The sequence below is a fragment of the Lutra lutra genome, chromosome 14, assembly GCF_902655055.1.
Source record: "Lutra lutra chromosome 14, mLutLut1.2, whole genome shotgun sequence".
Taxonomy (NCBI): Eukaryota; Metazoa; Chordata; class Mammalia; order Carnivora; family Mustelidae; genus Lutra; species Lutra lutra.
The window spans coordinates 60722038-60747281 of NC_062291.1; the positions used below are offsets into that span (position 1 = coordinate 60722038).

The window sequence follows — 25244 nt, forward strand, 5'->3', positions numbered from 1 at the left end:
CTTAGGTCAAGAGTTTGCTTCTCTCCCCATCCACGACTGTACAGTTTAATGCCCCGCTAAACTGGCCTCTTTTCTCTGCTTCTTGTGTAGGCCTGGGCACACTGACGCAACAATAATACTTGGTGTATTGGTTAACCAGGTGATCAGTGGGTCTAACCTCTGCGCCCCAAGACTTCACAGGCCGAGCTTAGGGTGTAAAGCTGTAGGTCACCATGAGGAGGCGCTCCCCCACGCCCCCGTTCCGCGTTCTTTGTGTCTCTGGACCGCTCTCGCGCGCGTCCATCTCTATGGTTTCCGTTGTGTTTTGTCCGGAATGGGCGGGGCTTCCGGTTCCGGTGGGGCCGGCTGTAGCGACGGAGATGGCGGCGGCAGCGGCGACGGCGACGGAGGCTGTGGCCTCCGGCTCTGGAGAACCCCGAGAGGAGGCCGAAGCTCCGGGCCTCGCCTGGGATGAGTCCCAGCTGCGTAGTTATAGCTTTCCGACCCGGCCCATCCCCCGTCTGAGTCAGAGCGACCCCCGGGCGGAGGAGCTTATCGAGAATGAGGTAGGAGGCGGGGCCCGGTCTGAAGGGGAGCGGGGGAGGGACCAGGTTGAGAGGAGAGGTCACAGGCGAATGATGATTCAAGTGGGGGACTGTCAGGGCTGTGGACTAGGGCCTAAGGGAGAGTGGAGAGGGAGACGAGGAGAAATGGAACTTAAAGGAGTTTGTGCTTGTTCACAAGAGAAAGTATTCAGAAGTAGGGAAGTGGTTGGAGTCATGGGACAAGAATCCACCAGCTTCTTGGGATGACTTCATTTGTTTTTTTTCACTTGTTGTTTTCACTTAGGAGCCTGTGGTGCTGACAGACACAAATCTTGTGTATCCTGCTCTGAAATGGGACCTCGAATACCTGCAGGAGAACATTGGCAACGGAGACTTCTCTGTGTACAGTGCCAGCACCCACAAGTTCTTGTACTATGATGAAAAGAAGATGGCCAATTTCCAGAACTTTAAGCCCAGGTCCAACAGGGAGGAAATGAAATTTCACGAGTTTGTTGAGAAACTGCAGGATATACAGCAGCAAGGAGGGGAAGAGAGGTAAGTTCCCAGATTGTGGCTTCCCATTGAATCTAGGGCATCCTTTTTCCTGTCTTGTAATTGTTTGAGCATATGGAGGAGTTGGGTGAGCTCCCTAGTTTGAGAGATGAGAGAATGATTAGACTTGAATTGTCACTCTGTCATTCTTTGTTGTCTTCACAAAGTGACAGTCACAGTTGCCTAGAAGGGTTAAGTAGGTGAGTAAAACAAGAGACGTTGTCTGGGTGAAAACGACAATGAAGCTGAAAGCATGTGCCATGTTCAGAGTGAGAAGTCCTTACTTGACTCTTGTTTCCAGTTAGGAGTGCGGTCCCTGGGTTGCCAGATACTTTCATTTTCAAGAGAAGCCAGAAATTACGATTTTTTTTTTTAAGTTTTTATTTATTTACTTGACAGACAGATATCACAAGTAGGCAGGGAGACAGAGAGAGAGGAGGAAGCAGGCTCTCTGCAGAGCAGAGAGCCTGATTCGAGGCTCGATCCCAGAACCCTGGGATCATGACCTGAGCCGAAGGCAGAGGCTTTAACCCACTAAGCCACCCAGGCACCCCAGAAACTGGGATTTTTATTTAAAAATTTTTTTACCTCCGCAGCTAACTCAAATTTTTAAAAAAGCTGTGGGGTGCCAAACAAAACCAGCTGTCATTGGATTTAGCTTGAGATTGCCAGTTTGCACCCTGTGTCCTAAAATATTGGGCTGGCTGGGGACAATTAAAGCTAAAAAATTTTTATAGATTGTTGTGATTCTTGGCTGAAGGGTGTCAGGGTCCCCTAGATTAGGGGAGATCGGATTTGGTTGGTACGGAGTTGCACATTATACTAGAGATGGCAAACACAAGACGCACTCAGAAGTGACTTTTCTTCTGTGCTTTCATCTTTATATGCGAGGCCAGCCTCCTTGGTAGGTCCCAGACAGCATTCAGTTCTGCACTGTAACATTGCTTCTGGGGAATTGCTTTCGCTGAGTACTTCATGGTGAATGACCATCTCCATCTCACACTTGGTGCCCAACCCTGGACTTCCTTTAGTCTCCTGCCTCAGTTCTTTTCCTGACTCTGTTAGCAGCGTATGGCTTCATGAATGGATTTGAAATATCTTTTTTTGTGTTTGTATGTCTTCCTGACACTTAGTGGTTATCATAGTGCTAGAATTTTGACCAAAAAGAGTTTCCAGGGTTACAGCTGTGATTGAGTTCTTTACGTCTTACAAAGACTAGTGTAAGTCATCTTCTGCTTAAGTTTCCTCAAATTTAACATAGCATGTACATGTGTATGTGCACACATCCACACATCCCCAGGGTTGCGAGAGAGGGGTCAATTTAAATGGTGCTGGTGGAGTGTAATTCCATTGCATGAACATTTGTGCTGGAAGGAACATGAGATGAGACACCTGAGTCCTGGTTCCTCAATCACTTCAAGTTTCTTACCTCCTATAGGGAGAGCAGTTTGCCTTATTAAGTACAAGTTATGAGTGTAGTTTTTATGAGTGATTCAAGGAAAATTTTTTCCTATGCACGAGTTTTGCCTGACCAGCTTACTTTACCACCAACCAATTCCACTTTGGAATTGTACGGGTTGTTACGATTCAAGGAGTTCTATAATTTCTCTTTGAGCTCTTTTGACCATTTACTGTTCTGATGTAATAGGAGTTGTTTGGATTCATGTTTGGTGAGTGTTCTGCCTCTTTCAAAGTTACTTGACAAAATTTTTGTATGATATATTTTATAATTTCTGAGGAAAGGTTGCATTTGAGTCTTGAGGGTTCTTTGTCCCCCAAAAGGTAGCTAGTGTTTAAAACTTACCAAGATTTCTAGTTAATATTGCCCTAAACATCCTGATTCTAGGCACTGAGATACTTTTGAACCATTTGAAGTAACATTCTTGGGACTAGAACAGGGCTGCTTTTGTGTTTTGTCTTTGTGTTTGCCCTTTTATTGATGTCCCCTGTGGGACTTGAGCACGTGTCTGGGTTTTCACATCCCTTAGGTAATTTCTGATGTTCCTCCGTGATTGGGTCTACAGAAAGCCTGATGAGTCTTTCAGCTGTAGAAGGCTGCTACAGAGAGGTGGCTGAATTAGTTAAGATAAACTAGGTTTCAAGCCAGAGGCAGTGACTTGAAACAACAAAGGTTTATAACAACAACAGTCGTGCTACATGTCCATCCATGTCCATCGTAGGTCACATGAAGGCTCTACTCTTATGTCATCTTCCTTACTTTGGGACCCAGCAGCTACTATCTGAAACCTTGCAGTTGATTAGCAGAGGGAGAGAGATGTGGTGGCAGTGAGTACTGCTTCTTCAAATTACAGTTTGGAAGCGACATAAGTCATATTTGTGGACATATCATTGGTTAAAGCAAGTTGAATAAGCAAGCTTGGCTTCAAGGGGATATAGGAGAATTAACTCTTCCACAGGGAGGGAACTAGATCTTGGTGAACAGTAATACAGTCTAACATAAAGGCCATCGAGGGCCAAAGAGGATGTCTGAGGCTCTGAGAGTTTCTAGAGAAAGGCTGAATAATCATTTTAGACTCTGAATAGGTGTTGAGGAATCTGAAATTGTATGAAAGTTCCATGTGTATGTACATTTTTATGGAAACATTCCTTGGATTCTTAGATTTATGCTGTGACCCAGAAAAGGTTAAGAATAATTTCTTTTAGGGGCACCTGACTGGCTCAGTTGGTAGAGCATGCAACTCTTGATCTTGGTCTAGATCTTGATCAAGATCTTGATCTAATGATACTATATGTGGAAAACCCAAAAGACTCCACTCCAAAACTGCTAGAACTTGTACAGGAATTCAGTAAAGTGTCAGGATATAAAATCAATGCACAGAAATCAGTTGCATTTCTCTACACCAACAACAAGACAGAAGAAAGAGAAATTAAGGAGTCCATCCCATTTACAATTGCACCCAAAACCGTAAGATACCTAGGAATAAACCTAACCAAAGAAGCAAAGAATCTATACTCAGAAAACTATAAAGTACTCATGAAAGAAATTGAGGAAGACACAAAGAAATGGAAAAATGTTCCATGCTCCTGGATTGGAAGAACAAATATTGTGAAAATGTCTATGCTATCTAAAGCAATCTACACATTTAATGCAATTCCTATCCAAGTACCATCCATTTTTTTCAAAGAAATGGAACAAATAATCCTAAAATTTATATGGACCCAGAAAAGACCTCGAATAGCCAAAGGAATATTGGTGGCATCACAATTCCAGACTTCAAGCTCTATTACAAAGCTGTCATCATCAAGACAGCATGGTACTGGCACAAAACAGACACATAGATCAATGGAACAGAACAGAGAGCCCAGAAATAGACCCTCAACTCTTCGACAAAGCAGGAAAGAATGTCCAATGGAAAAGAGACAGCCTCTTCAATAAGTGGTGTTGGGAAAATTGGACCATTTCCTTACACCACACATGACAATAGACTCAAAATGGATGAAGGACCTCAATGTGAGAAAGGAATCCATCAAAATCCTCGAGGAGAACACAGGCAGCAACCTCTTCGACGTCAGCTGCAGCAACATCTTCCTAGTAACATCGCCAAAGGCAAGGGAAGCAAGGGCAAAAATGAACTATTGGGATTTCATCAAGATCAAAAGCTTTTGCACAGCAAAGGAAACAGTTAACAAAACCAAAAGACAACTGACAGAATGGGAGAAGATATTTGCAAATGACATATCAGATAAAGGGCTAGTATCCAAAATCTATAAAGAACTTATCAGACTTAACACCCAAAGAACAGATAATCCAATCAAGAAATGGGCAGAAGACATGAGGAGACATTTCTGCAAAGAAGACATCCAGATGGCCAACAGACACATGAAAACGTGCTCCACATCACTCGGCATCAGGGAAATACAAATCAAAACCTCAATGAGATATCACCTCACACCAGTCAGATTGGCTAAAATTACCAAGTCAGGAAATGACAGATGCTGGCAAGGATGCCGAGAAAGGGGAACCCTCCTACACTGTTGGTGGGAATGCAAGCTGGTGCAACCACTCTGGAAAACAGCGTGGAGGTTCCTCAAAAAGTTGAAAATAGAACTACCCTATGACCCAGCAATTGCACTACTGGGTATTTACCCTAAAGATACAAATGTAGTGATCCGAAGGGACACGTGCACCCGAATGTTTATAGCGGCACTGTCTACAATAGCCAAACTATGGAAAGAACCTAGATGTCCATCAACAGATGAATGGATAAAGAAGATGTGGTATATATACACAATGGAATACTATGTAGCCATCAAAAGAAATGAAATCTTGCCATTTGTGACGATGTGGATGGAACTAGAGGGTATCATGCTTAGCGAAATAAGTCAGTCATAAGTCAGTCGGAGAAAGACAACTATCATATGATCTCCCTGATATGAAGAAGTGGAGATGCAACATGGGGAGTTAAGGGGGTAGGAGAAGAATAAATGAAACAAGATGGGATTGGGAGGGAGACAAACCATAAGTGACTCTTAATCTCACTAAACAAACTGAGGGTTGCTGGGGGGAGGGGGCTTGGGAGAGGGGGGTGGGGTTTTGGACATTGGGGAGGGTATGTGCTATGGTGAGTGCTGTGAAGTGTGTAAACCTGGTGATTCACAGACCTGTACCCCTGGGGATAAAAATACATTATATGTTTATAAAAAAAAAATTAAAAAAAAAGATCTTGATCTAGATCTTCAGACCTCACATTTGGTATAGAGTTTATTTATTTTTTTTTTTTTAAAGGAATCTTTTCTTTAAAATAGCAAGTTTGGGGGCGCCTGGGTGGCTCAGTGGTTAAAGCCTCTGCCTTTGGCTCAGGTCATGATCTCAGGATCCTGGGATTGAGTCCCACATCGGGCTCTCTGCTCAGCAGGGAGCCTGCCTCCTCCTCCTCTCTCTCTCTGCCTGCCTCTCTGCCTACTTGTGATCTGTCAAATAAATAAAAAAAAAATCTTTAAAAAAAAAATAGCAAGTTTGGTGTTGAACAGAGCTCATAGGACAGGCAAGGATTCAGTTCTGTAAGAATCTCTCTTGGTTGACACTTGCATGGCTGCAGCTGGTCTCTGTGGGAGGTGCTGGTGTGGATTTGGATTTCCAGATGTGGGGAGGCCATGCCAAGGGACTATGTATGTGTACTAATGGGATTTTATTCTCGGGAAACATAGGTTGTATCTGCAGCAAACACTCAATGACACTGTGGGCAGGAAGATCGTCATGGACTTCTTGGGTTTTAACTGGAACTGGATTAATAAGCAACAGGGAAAGCGTGGCTGGGGACAACTGACATCCAACCTACTGCTCATTGGCATGGAAGGTAAGAAACTTTCAGAAAGCAGCATAGCTTGGAGTCATACAAACCTGATTTCCAAGCTTGTCTTCACTCATTTGCTTTATGACTCTGAACAACTCATCTAACTTTAAAATCTCAGTCTCCTCTTCTTTGAAAGGAATAGCTTATAAATCACTATGAAGATTAAAGAGATAATGTATGTAAAATGATTAAGCTAGTTTCCCGCACTTTAAAAAGAAAATTAGTTCTCTTTTCCCTTCCTCAGTTGCCGCACGAGCATGTATACTCAGGTATGAAGGGTCTTCCTGAAATACTGTTCTTATCTATTGGATTTGCTTGTATTCAGAAGATTTTTTATTCCAGTAGAAGAGGAAAGTTTGGGGCGCCTGGGTGGCTCAGTGGGTTAAGCCGCTGCCTTCGGCTCAGGTCGTGATCTCAGAGTCCTGGGATCGAGCCCCGCATCGGGCTCTCTGCTCAGCAGGGAGCCTGCTTCCTCCTCTCTCTCTCTGCCTGCCTCTCTGCCTGCTTGTGATCTCTCTGTCAAATAAATAAATAAAATCTTTAAAAAAAAAAAAAAAGAAGAGGAAAGTTTACTTTTCCAGTTTAACTTGAACGTTATCTTTTGCATGTTAATGTATTTATGGAGTTAAATTCAAAAGGTATAAATAGGTGTGTAATGATAAATCTCTCTTCCACTCCTATTTCCCAGCCTCCCGATAACCCTCCCTGGAGGTACCACATGTTAGTTGCTTGTGTATACTGCTAGAGGATTTTATGTATACACAAGCAAATATGTGAGTATGTTCATTCTTTTTTCAATAGAATGAGAGGAGAGGCCTTTGAACTCTAGTTCAGAGGAACAAGAGGCTTCCAGTACAAAAGAAGTAGAGCTGCTTACTGGCCAGGGTCATTGTCTCGTTCTTGTTTTTATTTCTGGCACTAGCCCAGGGCCAGGCCCATAATAGGTTCCTAGTAAAGGGTGAATAAATTGGATTAAACAAGGAAGCAGAGTAGTTATTTGTTGTCATTCACCACTGGGTTCTGAAGTCTCTCCTTTGTTCTTTCTTCAGTTTTGGATCCTTTGCTGCCAGTATTAATAAAGATTTCTAGCAGTGCAGTTTATGGATTGCACCTCTAACCTGTCCCTTTGAAACCAACTCTTGATTAACCTGCCAGGAGCTAGTTCTGACCTACTTAGCTATAAGTTTTTCTTTTGCCTTCCTGCCATTTGGTAGCTTGCACTGAAGCGGATCCCTCAGGTAGAGATGAGAGAGCAGATCTCCTCTGAGGATGCGCATGGACTCTTAGCATTTACGAAAGCGGCTGTCTTGGCCCACTCAGGTGGACCAGGGAATGTTTTCTGAACTCCGTGCCCTGCACAGGGCCCTCAGCTCTCAGGGATTGTGCAAAGGATAAACAACAGATAAGGTCCCAGTTACAAAGAGTAGGTGGAGCAAATATACACTAGTGCAGAACTAATTCAAGTTGGCATTTAAAATAATTCGCCTTACAAATTCAAGTTGGCATTTACAAATAATTCGCCTTATAAATGCTTATACAGCATTTCAGGAATCTGATATGCTCTCCTCATGCCTCCACGACAATTAACAGCCTCCGTGTTGCTCTAAGAAGTATTGCATCCCACAGATGTGTTGAAGTGAGAACAAAGGTTGACAATCTTTGAGCTCCAGAAGAGCTACTCAAAGCAAGTACATATTCATACAACTTCAAGTGACTGATTAACTCCATCAAAGACGGTTACGCATACATTGTTGATACCAGTCACTTCAGTTGTTTGTTACTCCTATTTTGTTATCCTTTGATTCTTGCCATAGTCAAGACGTGTACAAGTATGCAGAGTGTATTACTTTGCCAGACTTGTGAATATCATCTCGATGTGCTGCTGCTTCCAGTAAAGGCAGAAGCATCATTTATGAAAGTTTGCTTTGCTCTGATTGATGGTGAACCCTTAGCTAGCGATGGTTTCTGAACAACTTATTGCCCACTGAAAGTTCAACAGTTTGCTGAGAGTTGTAATTGCAGTCGTCCCAATTGTGCTTGAAGTTTTGATTAGAAACCCTTAGATGAGAGGGCAGGCTGGGTTTCTCTCCAGCATTGGGCCTTGTGTTCTAGCCTCTGCAGTCAAGCCACTGCTCTGAATAAGAAAATGTCTTTCCTCCTACAGGAAATGTGACACCTGCTCACTATGATGAGCAGCAGAACTTCTTTGCTCAGATAAAAGGCTACAAGCGATGCATTTTATTCCCTCCGGATCAGTTTGAGTGCCTGTACCCATATCCTGTTCATCACCCATGTGACAGACAGAGCCAGGTGAGCTTGTGTGGTCTGAGGAGGGTATAGCACTCCTTTGGGATCCAAGGTTGGCATGTCTTTCCCCTTCCCTGTGGATAAACTCAGGATAATTTCACAGTGTAGCTCACATATTCCAGGCCCTTGTGGTGGTCCTCCTTAGATGTTCATAAGGATAAACAGTTCTGTCAAGGTAATTCTGGAGGGCAGACCCCATCACTGATGCTGGTGGACTCTGGTCACCCTGTTTGAATGTGTATGTCTCCATTGGGTTTAATAATTGCTTTCTGTTGTCATGGATGCTGCTACTTTTTGATAAGGAGAAGGGTGAACAGAATTGTCATATGTCATTTACTGGCTTTCCTGGATCTAAAAGAAGTATGTGGTTGACTTTATGGCCAACCAGGGAGGGCCTCTCCTTTCTTGAGAGAACTGCCTCGCCACTTCACGTAGAAGTTTTTGCTGACAGGAATATGTGTGTGGGAGAAAGTTTCAGAAGTGGCTGAAGGGTGCATCCTCATTTCTCATGTCTGCAGGCCATGACTAGGTTTTCTGACCTGTGAGCTGTGATGATTGGCTTCTGACCTCAGGAGTACCGAGGCCCAGTATTCTTTAACACTTAATTCTCAAGCCTGGCTTGTCTTATACCGTTCTCTGAGAGAGTGTATATGTTTAACATGTGTGTGGTATCTTCTGCCGGATATAAATTCTAAACACATCTTTTATTCTTAAAGCCATCTTTTTATCACTACCAAACTAGCACATCGCAGTTTATATTAATAAAGATTTGGTGATTGACTGATTTTTTTTTTCTTTCTCTTGAACCTCTCAGGTGGACTTTGACAATCCTGACTACGAGAGGTTCCCCAATTTCCAGAACGTGGTTGGTTATGAAACAGTGGTTGGCCCTGGTGATGTTCTTTACATCCCAATGTACTGGTGAGGAGGGGGTTAGGACTGGGGGCTTTTTGGGAGCTTTCTTTCCCATTCCCCGGAAAGCTGTATTTGTGTCCCTTCCAAGTTGTGGCAGGATTGGTTTTATGTGGTCTACAGGAAGGTCGGCATATCCAGATGTGACCATACTGAACATGGGAGAAATGACAACACAGTCTGTAGAACAAGATGACAATTCCTCAGGTCCAAAGAGATCCCAGAGGCTTTAGGCTGAAGAAACTGTTCTTGGCTCTTCTGTATTTGGAAACTGAGCTGAACACCCACTGCCTCTGGTCCCAGGGTGTGTTTGGCAGGATGAATGTAAAGATAATGTGCTTGTCATTTGCTGTAGCCGGACTTTACCTAGTTTTCTATCTCTCTCTAAGGAATATTGGTGGCAAACAGGAGCATGTTTATTTTCTTGCAGGTGGCATCACATAGAGTCATTACTAAATGGGGGGATTACCATCACTGTGAACTTCTGGTATAAGGTGAATATGGGTTTTTTTTTTTCCTCCCTAGATGGGATTGGGGTGAGGTAGGTGTAATAATTTGGGGGCAGGGTGGGGAGGTTGGCTCTCTCTGAAAGTGATTCCCAGGTCTTTGGAGAGATGAAGAGGGGTGGGATTGAACTGAGTTTCTTAGAAGGGTTAAAGGCGCTAGAATGGTGGGTTACACTGAAGCCTGCTGCTAAAGGCATTTCCTGAGCTGCTGCTTCCTTTGCAGGGGGCCCCCACCCCTAAGAGAATTGAATATCCTCTCAAAGCCCATCAGAAAGTGGCCATAATGAGAAACATTGAGAAGATGCTTGGAGAGGCCTTGGGGAACCCACAAGAGGTATGTGGCTGCCCCAAGGTGGCACTCCTGTGGCCCAGTGGGCAGAGTGACCAGGGAAAGTCAGGATTGATGTCACATTCTCCATAGCTCTGTTTCAGTATCTGGTGTCCTTTCTCTCCATAGAGGTTATGGGCGTGTTCAGAAAATCTTTGTTTTCTGGTGAGAGTTGGGCTTGACTGGTGGATCAATTATAATCTGTTCCATGCTAGTGGTAATGTTCCCCATGGGGCTTGTGTGCCAGCTGGGACCCCTGGGGGGATTCTTCTGGAATGGGAAGCGAGCGGTAAAGTATCTCCTCACGCTCTCCCAGCTGTGCCAAGGCTGCTCTAGGTAATGTTGAGACCTGCTTCCCACACAGGTGTGCCAGTGGCCCATTGGGGACCCAAGGGAGGTATTTGTAATGCTCTTGCCTTCTTCCCGTGGATAGCCTCAGCATCCAGAGGACCTGTGGGATTGGAAAGTGGCTCCAGCCCCAATTGCGGGTGACCATTTCAGGATACAGAGGCATTTAACCTTCTTAAAGCTCATTTAAGAAACATGCAGGCACTCTTAGGTTTGGGGGGATTATTAGCTCCTCTGACCTTATGTCAGTTTGGTGCTATTTATAGGGTATTGTGAGAGAGAAGGTAACATACAAGAGGGACCCAGATGAGAGGGCCATGTCCTGGAATATTTTCCAGGAAGAGAGTAGGTTAGTGTGTTTATAAGATTGAACAAAAGCCTTGTCCCTGCCCTTGGTTGGACATAGAATGCCTCCAGACACACCACGTCTGGCTTCAGGGCCAGGGGACAGGCAGTTCTGACTGGCTCCTCATGTCTCTTCACAGGTGGGGCCCTTGTTGAACACAATGATCAAGGGTCGATACAACTAGCCTGCCAGGAGTCGAGGCCTCCTGCCAGGTGACTGCTAGCCCGTCCACACCGCTTCACTGATGAGGACAGGAGACTCCAAGCGCTAGTATTGCACGCTGCACTTAATGGACTGGACTCCTGCCATGGCCCTGGAGGCAGGTGTTTGGGGCAAGGCAGGGTGGTTGGCGCTCCACTCCCATTTGGAGAGACTTCTTGCCCTTGCCTCTGTGCCCCAGCATCTTCCCTCTCTGCCCCCACTAAGGCCTGCATTCAGTGTGTGGAGTCCCAGCTTCTGGTTGTCATCATGTCTGTGTGCGTCAGTCTGTCACCCTTGGGATGTGTGTGCGTGTGTGTGCATGCACACGCACGTGTGTATCTGTTTCTTGCTTTCTCCTTCTGAGTCAGGATGCCACTGCTGGCTCTTGGGCCTGTCTCCTGCAGCCTCAGTGCCTCAGCCTGAGAGAGAGGAGATGGTCTCGGATGCCCACTATATCTGGGCTGCGGGGCCAGAGCACTCCTGACCACCAGGTGAATCTGCCTCCTTCCAATTTTCACAGTCAGGCTCTAGGCTGGGTGGGAATGGTTACTGGGACTCTTCATGGGAAGAGTGAGAGGGGGACTTGCCTCTGAGAGCCTGGATAGCCTTCCTATGAGAGAATCAGAGTTCCAACTTGGACCTTTCAGCTCAAGCCATACATAAAAAAAAAACCTCGGGACATGAGAGCCAAGGATTATGCCTAAGTTCCACATTGCAGACACATACAGCTTCTCTCTTACAGCACCAGCTCCGGCTCCCCGTGCTGAGTACCAGGGGAGTTCTCTTAGTAGTGGCTTCTCTAGGTTCTAGGGGTATGAGCCTCTGTGTGGATGTGTGTGTGATATGTGTGCACACACGCACGTGCATCTGTGTCCGTGTCCACACTGGCCTGCCTCTTGGCTTACTGAGTTTCTCCACTGCTTAACCTTGTCCAGTGGGACACACAGTGTAAGCCCCAGGGAAGTACTGCCTGGCCTAGCCTAAAGCTTTTAAACTCAGTTTTAGCCATCGGACGCTGGTCAGGTCTCACTGCAACCCACCTGAGGCTGAGTGGTGAGAGCCTCCAGGTCCTGTGACCCTCCCTGCCCAGGCCACGTCCTCCACTCCTGCGGAGCTTCCTGGTCAAGTAAATGAAATGGGGTCAAGCCTAGGCAGCCAGCTTGCCACCTGTCATCCACCTCAGGGCAAGGACAAAAATACAGCCTTGCCTCTTAAAGCCAGCGCCTCTGCCAGACCCCTCTGTAATGTTCCACAAACACCCTTGAAAGTCAGGGCAGCTGATGATGGAGCACAGAAGTGGAATTTCTTTTCCTGTTCATTGTTACTTGTGGGAACCCCTCTCAGGGCTGCAGCTTGGAGCTGGGTACTGCACAACCCAGAGGGCCATCGGTCACATGATTCAGTGGAACTGGGGCTGCTGGAATTGGGCAGTATGGTGGCCCTGTAGTCCTGTGTCTTCTCACCTCCACTCCCATCTCCATGCCCCTTCTCTCTGGAAGGAAAGAGGAGTTGGAAAACTCTGGGGTTTTTTTGTTTGTTTGTTTTGTTTTATTTTTTGCCAAAGGTTTACTGTCAGCTTCTGAGCTGTGGCTCTGACCCCCAAAGCTCAGTTTACAGTTACAGTTAACAGCGCACTGATGGACTGAGAGGATGTATGTGTGTGCGTGTGTGCACCTGTTTGGGTATTGGGGTAGGGGTGTTTATTTTTAGTACCCCATTCTGGGGTTCTCTGATGCAGCGTGGGTGTGCAAACACGGTACCTTCTCAAGTGTAGTTCTTTCAAATATAGCCAATGCTGGAAAATGTGATTGCAGTGATCTCCATCCCTCCATCTCTTGGGAAAGAGGAGTGCAGCAAAGAAAACAAGGCAGACAGAGGATAAACTTCAGCCCAAGCAAACTTTGAAAGATAGCAGATTATTTTTGTTCTCCTTAGGAGGTCTGCCGCACCCCTGGCTCAGCCTTCAGGGATGTGGGCGATGTGCAGCAGGGAGGCATGTGGCCCTCTGCTGCTCCTGGCTGAGTGCTGTGCTGGCACAGATCTGACCTAAGGCGACTGGGTGTGGGGGGAGGGTCCTTTACAGGATTGGTGCTGACCCTTGGGTAATACAGTAGTGAACCCTGATTATTAGACATTCAGTTTCTGCGTAGTGCTCTCATTTTTGTTCCTCACTATCTTGCAAGGTAGGTATTTCCATTTCACAGCTAAAGAAACGGGCTCAGAGGGGTTTCAGTGATGAGTGGCAATCAGGATTTGAACCTACTGTTCATTTGACTGCAGAGCCCCTGCTGCTCCCTTTCCACCATACACTTGTTTCTCCTGCCTTGCTGCCTACCTTGTCGTACAGGCTGTCCTCAGATCTCACCACACTGGGCAGTGCCCAAGAGGGTGCACAGACTACAGCTCAGGGTAAAAGCTCTTTTGGGCTCCAGCTAAAGACTTCTTGTGAAAACTGTCAGGAAGCCTTGTTCTGAGTTAAGACTGCTGGAAGGAGTTGTGGGGAAACTGAGTTCTAGATCCCAGTGCATTATTTGTCCTTTAATAGGTACCATAACTTCTCCCAGCTTGCTTTTGCACCTTTAAGATTGAAGATCCAGTTCTAGATAATAACTAAGAACATCTATTCATGTTCTGCTGCCTCCCTTTCCCCCAAGGAAGAGAGCTAGTCTCTTCCCTTCCCTTAGGGCTGAGTAAGAGCTTTTTAGGCTCAGATTCTACTTGCGGCTAAGGAAACATACCTGCTCTGTTGCTTACTCCTCTGCTGACCAGCAATGTGCAGGCGACACTCCAAGGGAAGGTGGGGCTTTGGACCTGAAAGGAGGTCAGTCATATTATAGGCTCACGTTTTTACATCAGCAGGTATATGGGAAACTGTTCTTTTGTGAAGTCAAATATGTGTTGGGGAGTTGGAGTTCAGGGGAGGAAGGAAGGGCTGTTCTGGGCATCAGTTGAGCAGATGCCCAGGATGCCTGGGGGAGACCAGCTTCCCCTACAAATCAGAGCTCTAAATTACAAGGTTTTTACCAGTGCGAACAGTTGGGGGAAGTCGTCTGCTCTCATTTGCGTAATGGTTTCTGTCACTGGTGATTAGACACAGGATGAAGGAAAAGAAATTTGACAATTAGGAATGAGCGATCATTAATCTGAATCTGTTAGGAGACAGAGAAGGGAAGGATTCTTATCAGTGGGCCAGTCCGGTGTGGGGAGACCCTCCTTCTGCCCCTACCAGAGACTCTTGGGCCACATACCCTTCCATTGTTCCCACATGCAGGCTGAGCTGATGTTTCTTTACAAAGCCTAGGTAGGCCCATTCCCCAACCTAAGGTAGATACGGTAGGGTGGGTATAGGAATGGGACATCAGAGAGAGATGGATGGGTGTCAAATGCAAGTGACAGGGCAAAGAATACCAATGGAAAAGTTTTGACGGATTTGCTGTTTGTGGAAAAATTCTTTTAATCAACACTCCAGCTACCCGACCCGTGACAAGTGTCTGTTACATTCCAACACTGCAGGATGTGGAGAAATCCTGGTTTTTATCTTCTAGGACCTTCTACTTAGTTGAAAAGGGAACCACAAAACAGAGGTTGTGAAGCCATGAATCTTGAACCTTGTGAGGTCAAGATGAGAGATTGTTGAGAAGAGGAAGATCAGTAGAGCGCAAGCTCTGCCCCCAGGATCCTCCAAGTTCCTGGGCTCTCCTGGGAGGGACTCTTCCTTCCAGGACTCCCAGCAATGCTGGTTTTTTCCCAGTCATTGTAGCCTCAGTGCAGGAGCTACTAAGGGGCACTGAGGACCCCATCTGGGCATGTGAACAGGTGATGAGAAAACTTCAAGTGGGCTGAGTCCTAAGGTGTGGAGAGTCCCAACTTGGATTTTCCCGGGTCTCTGTGGCACATCATTATGCATTCTTCCTGTCTTCACACTTCAAGGACTATATTAATTTGCACTAGTTGGTGGTATTTGTTCCTCAGTTTTGTGACTTGTGTGTGGTAGTTTCCTTAGAGTATCAGAACGTGAACTTCCCAGAGATAGGACTATGTCTCTCCCATGGTAAACTACCTACCTGTGAGGCTTCTACCCTTTCAGACTGGGTGCGGAGTTGATGCGGAGTAGGGTGACAGGGAATAGCCCTCAGTGACTAGTTTTACCCAAACAGGTTGGATGCTGGGATGCATCTGGAAGTGGCTTCTTGGGGTTCCAGAAGCTCTGACCTTTCAGCCCTGTTCTCATCGTCCTCTGGAACCTGCAGTGCTTGTCCTCCAGTCCATGCCGACTTCTGGTGAACTCTCAAGCTTCCTGCATTGAAGAGCTATTCCATCTTCCTTTTTCAGGCTCCCCCAGTTTCTCGCTCTCCCACTCAACTTCCTTCTGTCCAGTCTCTCTCAGGCAAGTGCCTTTTCCCTAAACAGTTGCGCTTTCTTCAGAAGCCCCATGGCTGCAGGTGTTTGGATAGACTTTCTCTAGGATCTCTCCCCCTAGAGCATCTTTGCGTTATCGTCCTTTTTCGATCTGTGGTTAGTCCATTTATTCTGTATCTGCTCTGCCCTCTTAGTGTTCCTTTGTTAATTCTGTGCAGCCTGCTTCGCTTTTCTAACTCTGGTGGCCCTTCTGCAAGTCTTCAGCCATCTCTGTTTAATCATCATTGATCTTAGGGTCCTCAGTGGAGCCAAGCTGAGTGCTTTTGGCATGCCTCTGGGGGATGAGGCCTTAGACACTGGCAGCCTTAAGGCCCAGGGACCAATGGTCCTTGGGGCCTCCGGAGGTAGGCGAGGGGAGGGTACCTAAAGTCTTGGACAGCGGAGAGCCAGTGAGGAGGGACTGGGTAGGAGAATCCCAGGATGGGGCCAGGCCTGGCAAGCTAGGATGGAATAAGCAGTTTCGTGCTTCCACCTGAATGCATCCTGTGTGCCTTATGGCCCAGCAAGCAGTTCAGGGATGGTGGGCATCTTGTGAATGTCTCCTAGCTTCTCTTGGGTGTCTTTGGCCATGCCTCAAGTCACCAAGTTTGGTGACCTCTGCATTCCAGCGTTTGTTGGAAGGGAAACAGCGAATTGGTAGTTTTATGTAAGGATCGGAGGTCTCAGATGAGAAAAGCCGTGGAAGCTGGGGTAGCAGGTGAGAGGGACTCGTTGGTCAGCTTACCCGGGCTCTCTTCATTCCTCCAAGTGTTTAAGTATAAAAGCTGACTAAAGAAGTGAAAAAATGAGGCCTTGCCTTTTTCCCCACCTGAAGTCTGGTTTCAGGTAGTGTTTGGGGAAGGAGTATATGCCCTTTAACTTCCAGTGAGAAGCAATCTAGCATAGTGTTTTAAAGAATGGATTTTGGAGTCCGATGTCTTTGGTTCACTTTTGTAGCTTTGCTGCTTACCAGCTGGTTTGACCTTGTTGATTGATTTCTCCTTTCTGAGCCTGTTTCCTCAACTCTAATGGTATGTATTGGGGTGGGGGGTAGTGTTGAAAATACCTACCTCAGTGTTGTCAGATAACTAACTGAAACAATGTAAAGCTTGAGCAAGGTGCCTGACAAGCACTTAACTAAATGGCTGTAGTGGTGGTGGTGGTTTATGATGTGGTTTTTTCAGAAACTTGATTTCAGTGATTTGTGAGCAGATGTCCAGTGATTTCTTTTCTCTAAAGAAAACCATAGGGAAAAACAAGGAAAATGCCCTGGAGATGCCCATATTGAGTTGGGGGCAGACAAAAGGGCCCTGGTACCCAAACCTGTCCTAGAGGGAGGGAAACAGGGAATTGTCGGATACCTTTTGCCTGGTCAGTCAGACATGACCACTCTCCACGCCAGTCCCAGGGTGAGGGTGAGAAGCCATCAGGCGTAAGCTCTCCTTACATCATTGGAGAGGTGAGGGCAGCTGAATGGGTTCCCATCACCCCTGGAGAAGCTATGCCAACTTCACATCATTAGACACTAACGCAGTCAAGTGGGGCCCTGTTCATTCAGTTTTATTCTGTGAGCTTCAGTGTATTCAAATTGTATGTGTGTTAAGAGGTTCTAGGGCAGAGGGTATTGATAAACTGGTATCTGGAAGATAACGGGACTGGGGAGTAGTGAAGAGCATACATTTCTCCTCTGGCTTATTTCCCAGTTCCCAAACACTGTGCTCCTCTGTGTTTAAGGGTTCTGTTAATAACTCCTAGGAAGGAACTGGGTGATGGACTCCAAAGGAAGAAAACCCTTTGGTTAGCCATAGAAATCTTTGGAAATCATTTTGGTTTGGTTGCTGGGCCAGGTTTGTCCTGGAGTGCAGAAGGATTGGACTTGCTCCTTTGTAGCCTTTCTCCTGTCCTCTTTCTCAGAGGTCTGTCTGCATTCTGGCCTCTGGAGCCACTCTGCCACCCTACTTGGAAGAGATTTCCTAATACAGTCACTCAGACATCACCCTGAGGTATATTCTGGCTGCCTGGAATTCTCAGCCTTTTCTACACCCCCACCCACTCCCCTCCTCCCCATGGTGAGCTGAGCCAAGGCCCTCTGTAGCCATGTACAGCCTCTTTCCTCCAACCTTGGTCCCCAGCCTCATGGGTGAAGAAGACCCCTCTCTAGTTTGTGCCAAGTCATTTCTGGACTATAGGTCATCCTGTAGTCACCTTGTATTCATTCACCTCGTTGCTTCTAGATTTCTTTGGCTGTGGGCCTTGGAAGACTTCTCCTTGGGCCCAGAAAATGTTGTATTCAGTTTGCTTAAAACCTACTCGATCATTGAGGTCAGTTCTGCCCTTAAGGGAAGCTCTGCTCCTTAATCCAAAATCTAAGCTATATTTGGGCTAGGTTTTTATCATCTTTCTAGTATATAGTGTACAGTGCAACATAGGGTAGTGGATGAGAATGAGGGCTTTGCATACCTGGCTTTGAATCCTAGATCTGTTATTCTGTATGACCTACGGCAAATGACAGACTGCTTGTAACTCCTTGATGTGTATGGGGACAACATTGCTTACCATGTCACGGCTGTGTGAAACAAGGTTTGTAAAGAAAGTCTTAGCAGAGAGACAGTTCCAGAGCAAGGCCGAGCCCTTCTGTCTTTCAAAGCTCTCACCTCTCTTCCCCATCTAACTTTCCAGTGAAGGTCCTGCTTCTGGTCTCAGGGCAAGTCTAGTCGTTGACTTGTGAGCAGGGCAGAGGTATGAGCATAAACTCTCCTGCTCATTCCTGTCCCTACCCCTTCTCAGTGACCTGATTTCGCAAGGACCCTCTCACACTACCATCACTGGGGAATGATCTTCCAAAATCTCTTTTCTGTAATGTTAAAAATACCCAAAACACAATGTCAGTGACAGTGGAAAACCTCAGAACTGCTACTGAGGGAGTGGGAGTCACTGAAGGTGTGTGCAGGCTGGCAGCAAAACAGGCAGGAATGCGGGAGAGCTGGAGCTTGGTGCAGCGGCCACCATGCTAGTCCAGAGGCAGCAGGACCTTGGGCTTAAGAAGGTTCCCTGTGAGTTTTCAAATAGTGAGTTTTTGACTACGTTATTTGAGCAAAATCCTACGCACTTTACTGTCACTGTGGTCATTGTTTTCACAAGAGTTTGATGTCTTGATAGGAGTAGAGGCATTCGATTTGCCTCCTGGGTTTGAAATCCCTATTTGCTGCTTCCTAACTCTATACTTAGGTGAGTTTAAGAGCTCTTGGGGCAGGTGGGAGAGCTCTTGGTCTTGGCCACTTCACCTGTGGGAAATAGGTGGGAAATAGCACATGGCTTGCATTGTTGTTTGCAGTGTATGTGGAAATGTTCAGTGCGGGTGCTTAGGAGATGGTTTATTATGAAGACCCGAGTGTCTGTGAACAGTGTTCAGTTAGTGCTTGGAGAGAAGGAAACTGACAGCAGGACTTTTTGGATCCTACTTTCTCAGGATACAGTGCTCGAAGCAGAATCTCAGAAGACATGGCTTGGTGGGGGAGCAAAATGGAAAAGGTCATAAGGCTTTGTAAGAGCGTGAATGTCTGTGAAAGGCAGGGCTGGGGACAAAGATTGTGTTGCCAGGATGGGGTCTTGAGGAACAGAAGCAAAGAGCTAGACTCTAGTTTACCACCTAATCCCCAGAGGAATAAAGGAAATGGAGCAGGAGAGTGTCTGTGGCGGACAGGACACTGGCTAAGTAGAAAGAACACAAGTTTCAGGGATAGTGAACCAACGTGTGAATCTTAGGTGTACTTTTCAGAGGCTGGGCGACTTTGAACTTGATTGTCTCTAAGCTTCAGTCCCCTCACCTTTAAAACCGGCTAGTAACTGCTGCTACCTCGCTTACAGAGTAGATGGGACGATACATGTGAAAGTGCTGTGTAAACCAAGCCCTGTTTGTTGTGGTTTAGGAGAGCTTCTCCAGAGTGGATGGATTAAAGAATTGTAAGAGGTCCCATATTCCCCCCCTCCCCCACCGCAGCAGAAATGGTAAGACGGAGTTCTTTTAGTCTGCCACCATTTGACTAGGAAGGATTTTGACTGAAAAAGGATAAGCAGTGTGGTAAGAAAGGGCAAGTTTTGGAGTTGCATGGACTGCGTTTAAATCTTATTTTCACTGTTCCCAGAATTGAGTTGGTCAGATCACTTACGGTATCTCAGCTTTGGTTTCTTAATAGACCCCTTCATGTGGTCATTGGGAATAAATGAGACACCTCAAGTGAAACAGCTCAGTGCTCAGTGCCCACCTAGTCAGTGCCCAGGAAATGTTCATTCCCTTTCTTTCTTTCATTTCTTTTCCCCTTAGGAAGCATCCATTTACCCAGCATAAAAGGTCTCGGTTATCCATGCCTTAGTATGAACAAATAATATCTGATCTTCTCCTTCTTTTCTAGGGTGAGATTGGTTGCCTTAAAGAAGTGTGAGTGTGAGTGGGGGAGATTTGAGGTGAAGGAGCCAGGACTCCACAATATTGGGGATGGAGTAGGGATACTCTGGTTATCTGGTCAGCATAGGGGCAGGGTGAATGAACAAAGGGTGATATTGAGAGGTGAGAATTTCAAGAAAGATGGTAGGTGCTCAGTGCTAGAGGGAAAGACAGTTGAGCAAGGGGTTTGGAGTAGAGTATGGAGTGGAGGACAGACAGTGAACTAAGTGCCCGAAGACCAGAGTTCTGCCAGGAAAACCTTGGGAATTGTGATTAATGTCGAAGTTGTGAAGAAGTCTTGTATTTTTCCAGCTATCATTTTAATACCTGTAAGGGTTGCAATCTTCAGAAAGAAAGAATATAAAAAGAAAGCAGGAATCCTCAAGATGGAAAGACTTTTTTTGTTTTTTGTTTTTTTTAAAGTAATCTTTATGCCCAACATGGGCTCAAACTCACGACCCTGAGAACAAGAGTCGCATGCTCTACCAGCTGAGGCAGCCAGATACACCAAGATGGAAAGACTTTCTAAGTGTTTTCAGAGCCAAGGATTTGCATCACCTTATGAGGGCGTATGGTAGTCCAGTTGGGGTTCTAGACTTCTATGAGAAAATGTAGTTAGGTCCGGAAGAGCATAGACTCCTGGAATCTGAGTTGGGTAACCACCTCTGTAAGTAATGGAGGTCCTTCAGGCTTTCAGAGACTGCAAGTAGGACTTTCTGTTTCCCTTAGAATCCAGTCACTGGTCCAACCAGTGTTTCCAATTGTTTCACAACTTCAGCCATCTGAGAAGGCAACCTTGAAACTGTTCAGGGCAGCATCAGTTGCTTCCTTGATAGGTTTGTATCTTTTCATGCTGGAGGACTTGGGATGAAGAACAGACGTATTTAAGAACATGAGAGCCACAGCATTACTGCATTTGCTGTAAGGAACCTATGCCGTTTGTATTTTCAGTCCTTGACACGTGGAAGAGAGTTTGCCTTGGTTTAATAGGTTTACTTTGTAATACCAACTAAACAGTGTTGAGTAATTTATTTAGACTTGAATTTTACATTGAAATCTTCCTGAGTGTACAGTTTTGGAGCATTTTAAATGATTTAAGATTTGCTGTATTTATAAACTTAATTTATTGGCTATATAACAAGTACTTCGGAAGGTTTACTTCAGTCAGATAAATTAAGAACTTGAGGAAATCAAATACGTAACCTTCCATGAAATCATACCCCTTTGTTTTATAAGCAAAATAATAAGGTTTGTAACCTGAACTTAAAAGCTTAGACAAGAATTGGGATTTTGAGTATGTAACTTTGAAAACTGAATATAGCTTTTTAAAGAAATTTCCGGTTAATTATTTCTGTACACAAAAGTCACCCTTGTGGGTATCAAAAAACTCAGGGACTGTAGTATTACCACAAAACCAAGTCTTTAGTCTCTCCAAGTACCAGGCAACTGGCAGCAGTTAAGGTGGCCAGCATGGGTCACATCAGAGCTACAGACATGGTTTTTGAAAGCTTTTTAAATTCTTTGGCAGCATTTAAGATAAACTCCGATCTAAAAAGCCAGATTTTGGCTTCTCTGGAAAATCAAAAGATCGGACAATAAAATTACATTTTCTATATGACAACAGTTGGCTAGAGCTGAGTAGCTGCCACCCATTCGGGGGTGGGGGGGGGTGTTCCTTCCAGTTTGCTATAGTCACTGCTTCTCATTTTGGTACCTTATTCCTGGTTTGTTTTTCTGTGCCGTATCTGGCCCACATAGATTTTTGAGTTGTGTGGCCCCTGAACTAGAGGTTCTGAGGTTCCTAACAGCTGATGGATAGTCTGGGGTAAGGGCTCAGGAAGAATGTAGGCCCCACCCTTCTCTCTGTCCTCAGTGTCTGCACTCCAACTCCACTGTCTGCCCATCTGACTTGGCCCCAGGACTGGGTTTGCAACCTCTCTAGGGAGTATGTAAGAACTTCCGGGTTCAGACTTCCCTGTGTTTGCTGCTTTTTCCTGTGACCAGACCAGCTCCAGGTCTTTTCTTGCCCCGACAGTTTGCCTAGGCTCTCCCCTCATGTCTCAGTTCCTATGCACTTCTGATGGTTACCTTTGTAATTTGACCACGGCCTCACTCTGTTGCATGAGGACCACCAGGCTCTCTGCTTTAGCTTATACTACCTGATCGTGGATCTTCTGACTCAGACTCCCAAACCCTGACCCCATCTCCACCATCACTGCTCACTGTCTGAACAGTGTGGTTACACAGCGGAGGGGTGGAAGATTGCTGAGGGTTCAGGAAACATGGGAGATGAGGTTGGAAGTGTTTGGATTTTCCAGAGAAGGAGGCAGAGGCCAACCACAGTTTAGAGAGGCAGCTAGTAGAAGGCTCTTTAGGGGAGGGAAATCACTGCACATACTTGAAGGCAAAGGAGAAGACAGTAGGAGAGAATTTAAATGCCCAAAGACCTTAAGTAAGGTCTCAGACAAGACACAGGGTGATAAACTAGGAAATGGCAGTAGTTGCTTATGCTCGGGGATTCTAAAGCTCAGAAATATCCACAGAGGCAAGACATGCAGGAGGGAGCACCACCGGGAGTCTATAATCCCCGACCGTTCTAGTTAAATAAATGACACTATATACTTTGGAAAGAGGGGCCTGGTCACGATGTTGGGGTTATGGCCTGGGGCGAGACGCTCACAATATCTGTAGATGTAGTAGAAACATCTGAACCAAATGGTCATGTTGCTTGGTGAAGAGCCAGACCCAGCGAGGGTTGATTTATGGATCCATGTCATCCTAGACCAGAGGGAAGTCTCCAGCAGAATGCTGTAGGGCTCGATCTGGGCCTGTGTCCTGTCTGACATTTTTATTGACAACTGACCAAGGCAGCAGGCTCATCAAGTTTGCAGGTGATAGAGCTTGGAGGGGCAGCTAATACTTTGCATGAAAGAGTCAGGATTCAAAATGATTTCAACAGGCTGGAACACTGGGCTGGAACCAACAAGATTAAATTTAACAGGGATAAATGTAGAGCCCTGCACTTAGGTTAAAACAAAATCAATGACATAAGTACCGGGCGGGGGGTGGGCCCAGCTTGACAGCAGTTCATGAAGAAAAGACCTGGGGGGTTTAGTTGACTGCAAGCTCAATATGAGTCAACCATGTGATGTGACTGCTGAAACCTCTAATACAATCACGAATTGCATTAACCAAAAAGGAGCAGCCAGATCAAGGGAGGCCATTACCCTGCTGCTTTCTCAGATTGTCAGGCCACCTCTGGAATACTCTGTCCAACTCTGAGGTTCTTTTTTTAAAGGAGGTCAGTGACAAATAGGAACATTTTGACAAGCAGCCAGCGTGGCATTGGGCCTGAGTACTGCCAGAAACTTGGTAGAAACTATGGTGCCGTGGTTCTGGGATGAAGGGCAGGGATGTATGATCTGACCCCAGCAAACAGTTGAATCTGGAGTACTTTTGGAGGTGGGGTGAAAAGTGGGGGTGGGGTCTGGTTTTTTTCACTTCCTGGGGATACCTGGAAGCATTGGCCTGTGAGTCTCATCCCAGGCCTTTCTGAAGTCAGATGACTAAGGGTTACTTAGGAGGAGTCCAGAATGGGGATCAGTGGGAAAGTAAAGAGAACGGGTTAGTAAAGTGTGAAGTAACCTGCAAATCTGTGCCTCGGAACACCACCTTTCCATCCCCTTTCCATCCTTCTCCACCCTCCCCTGGGATCTGCAGTCCTCACTTTGGTCACACCGTGGCGCCCTCGCTCCACACGGATGCTGAGCCAATGGTGGATGCGGAGTGGGCAGCCAGGCTGCTGCTGCACTTCCCGCACTCTCCGCTATGGGGAGCCCGTGGGGCCGCTCCACTTAGTCGCTCTTGACCAGGGACTTCTGTGTGGCAAGAAAACAACTGAGGTTAAAAAAAAGAAAGAAAGAAAGAGAGAGAGAGAGGAAGAAAGAAATAAAGAAAGAAAAGAAAAGAAAACAACTGAGGTGTGGAAAAGCTCGCCCATGGCACAGGCACACGTGGATCCAGATGTGACTGCATTAGGACCATGTACTCCGACCTGAGCCACTCTATACGTGCCTCTTGTCTGCCCTAGCGTGGAGCCTGCGGTGCAGAGGGCTACTCCTATGGCAGGAGGAATTCTGGGGCACCAAGAGCTCCATCGCTGTGGGGTGAGAAATGAGCCTGAATTCCCTCACAGTGACTGGCTATATTACTTCCACCAACTTACCTAAGCTCTGTATGTCTTGGGTTCCTTAACTGAAGTAGAATAACACTGCCAAGTTCAAGGAGTTGTTAGGATTGAATGAGTCAGGCATCTAGGGCAGTGATTCCAAACTGGTGTAAGAATCACCAGAGAAGCTTGTTGAAAACACGATTTCTGGCCCCACCACCAGTCATTTAATAGTTCTGGATGGAGCCCAGGAACATGTCTGTCTAACCAGCTCCCCAGGTGATTCTGATGTCCATGGTTATCTGACCACATTTTGAGAAACTGACCTAGGACGTGCAAGGTGATCTAGTTTAGTATGCATTAGTTCTTTCTCAGAGCCTGTGGGAGAGACAGCGGGGATCATGGGGCTGGGCTGACAAGTGTATCAGCTTACTCTCCAGGTGACTATAGCCTTGATGAAGAAGGAAGGTAGGTCTGGAGATGGGGACATGATACTAAAGCTCAGAATGGATGTTTGAGACCTGACAAGATTGGATATACTGAGGGCCATTGAGGACTTGGGAGTGCTGGCACCAGGGCTGGGGGACACTTGGTGGGGTGTCAGGGTGTGTGGGTGTATTGGAGTGTTGGGTATAACATATTGTTGAAGGGAATGGGGTCAGAGTGCACCTGGAGGGGAGGGAGCTAAGAGGATACGGTAGGGAACATTTGCATTTTCTTAGGGGACTGGAGATGGAGGTTTGTTATATCATCACTGGGCCAAGAAGACATAGCGATGGGGACTGTGATGCCCATTGAAGCCCCGTGGGGGCAGCCGTGATTTGTGATTTGTGATGTAGCATTGAACCCAGGCTTCGCTTCTTTTCTTTTTTCTTTTTTCTTTTTTTTTAATAAG

At 46.1% G+C, this 25244-nt stretch overlaps 1 protein-coding gene across 1 annotated transcript; it reads left to right on the plus strand.

The window, feature by feature from the left end:
- Positions 1-267: 267 nt before the first annotated feature.
- On the plus strand, positions 268-24106 carry HIF1AN (hypoxia inducible factor 1 subunit alpha inhibitor). Its single transcript, XM_047703429.1, has 8 exons — positions 268-545; positions 829-1079; positions 6246-6394; positions 8556-8701; positions 9513-9619; positions 10041-10104; positions 10340-10450; positions 11278-24106. Exons 1-8 carry the CDS (start codon positions 288-290, stop codon positions 11320-11322), a joined length of 1131 nt encoding a protein of 376 aa, XP_047559385.1. The 5' UTR covers positions 268-287; the 3' UTR covers positions 11323-24106.
- The last annotated feature ends 1138 nt before the right edge of the window (positions 24107-25244 follow it).

What these genes read in the sequence shown, in the direction of transcription:
- HIF1AN (XM_047703429.1), top strand. Translation starts at nt 288, where the DNA reads ATGGTTTCCGTTGTGTTTTGTCCGGAATGGGCGGGGCTTCCGGTTCCG. An exon ending in CATGTGACAGACAGAGCCAG is followed by an intron (nt 8,702 to 9,512) that starts GTGAGCTTGTGT and finishes TGAACCTCTCAG; the next exon opens with GTGGACTTTGACAATCCTGA. An exon ending in CTGTGAACTTCTGGTATAAG is followed by an intron (nt 10,105 to 10,339) that starts GTGAATATGGGT and finishes CTTCCTTTGCAG; the next exon opens with GGGGCCCCCACCCCTAAGAG.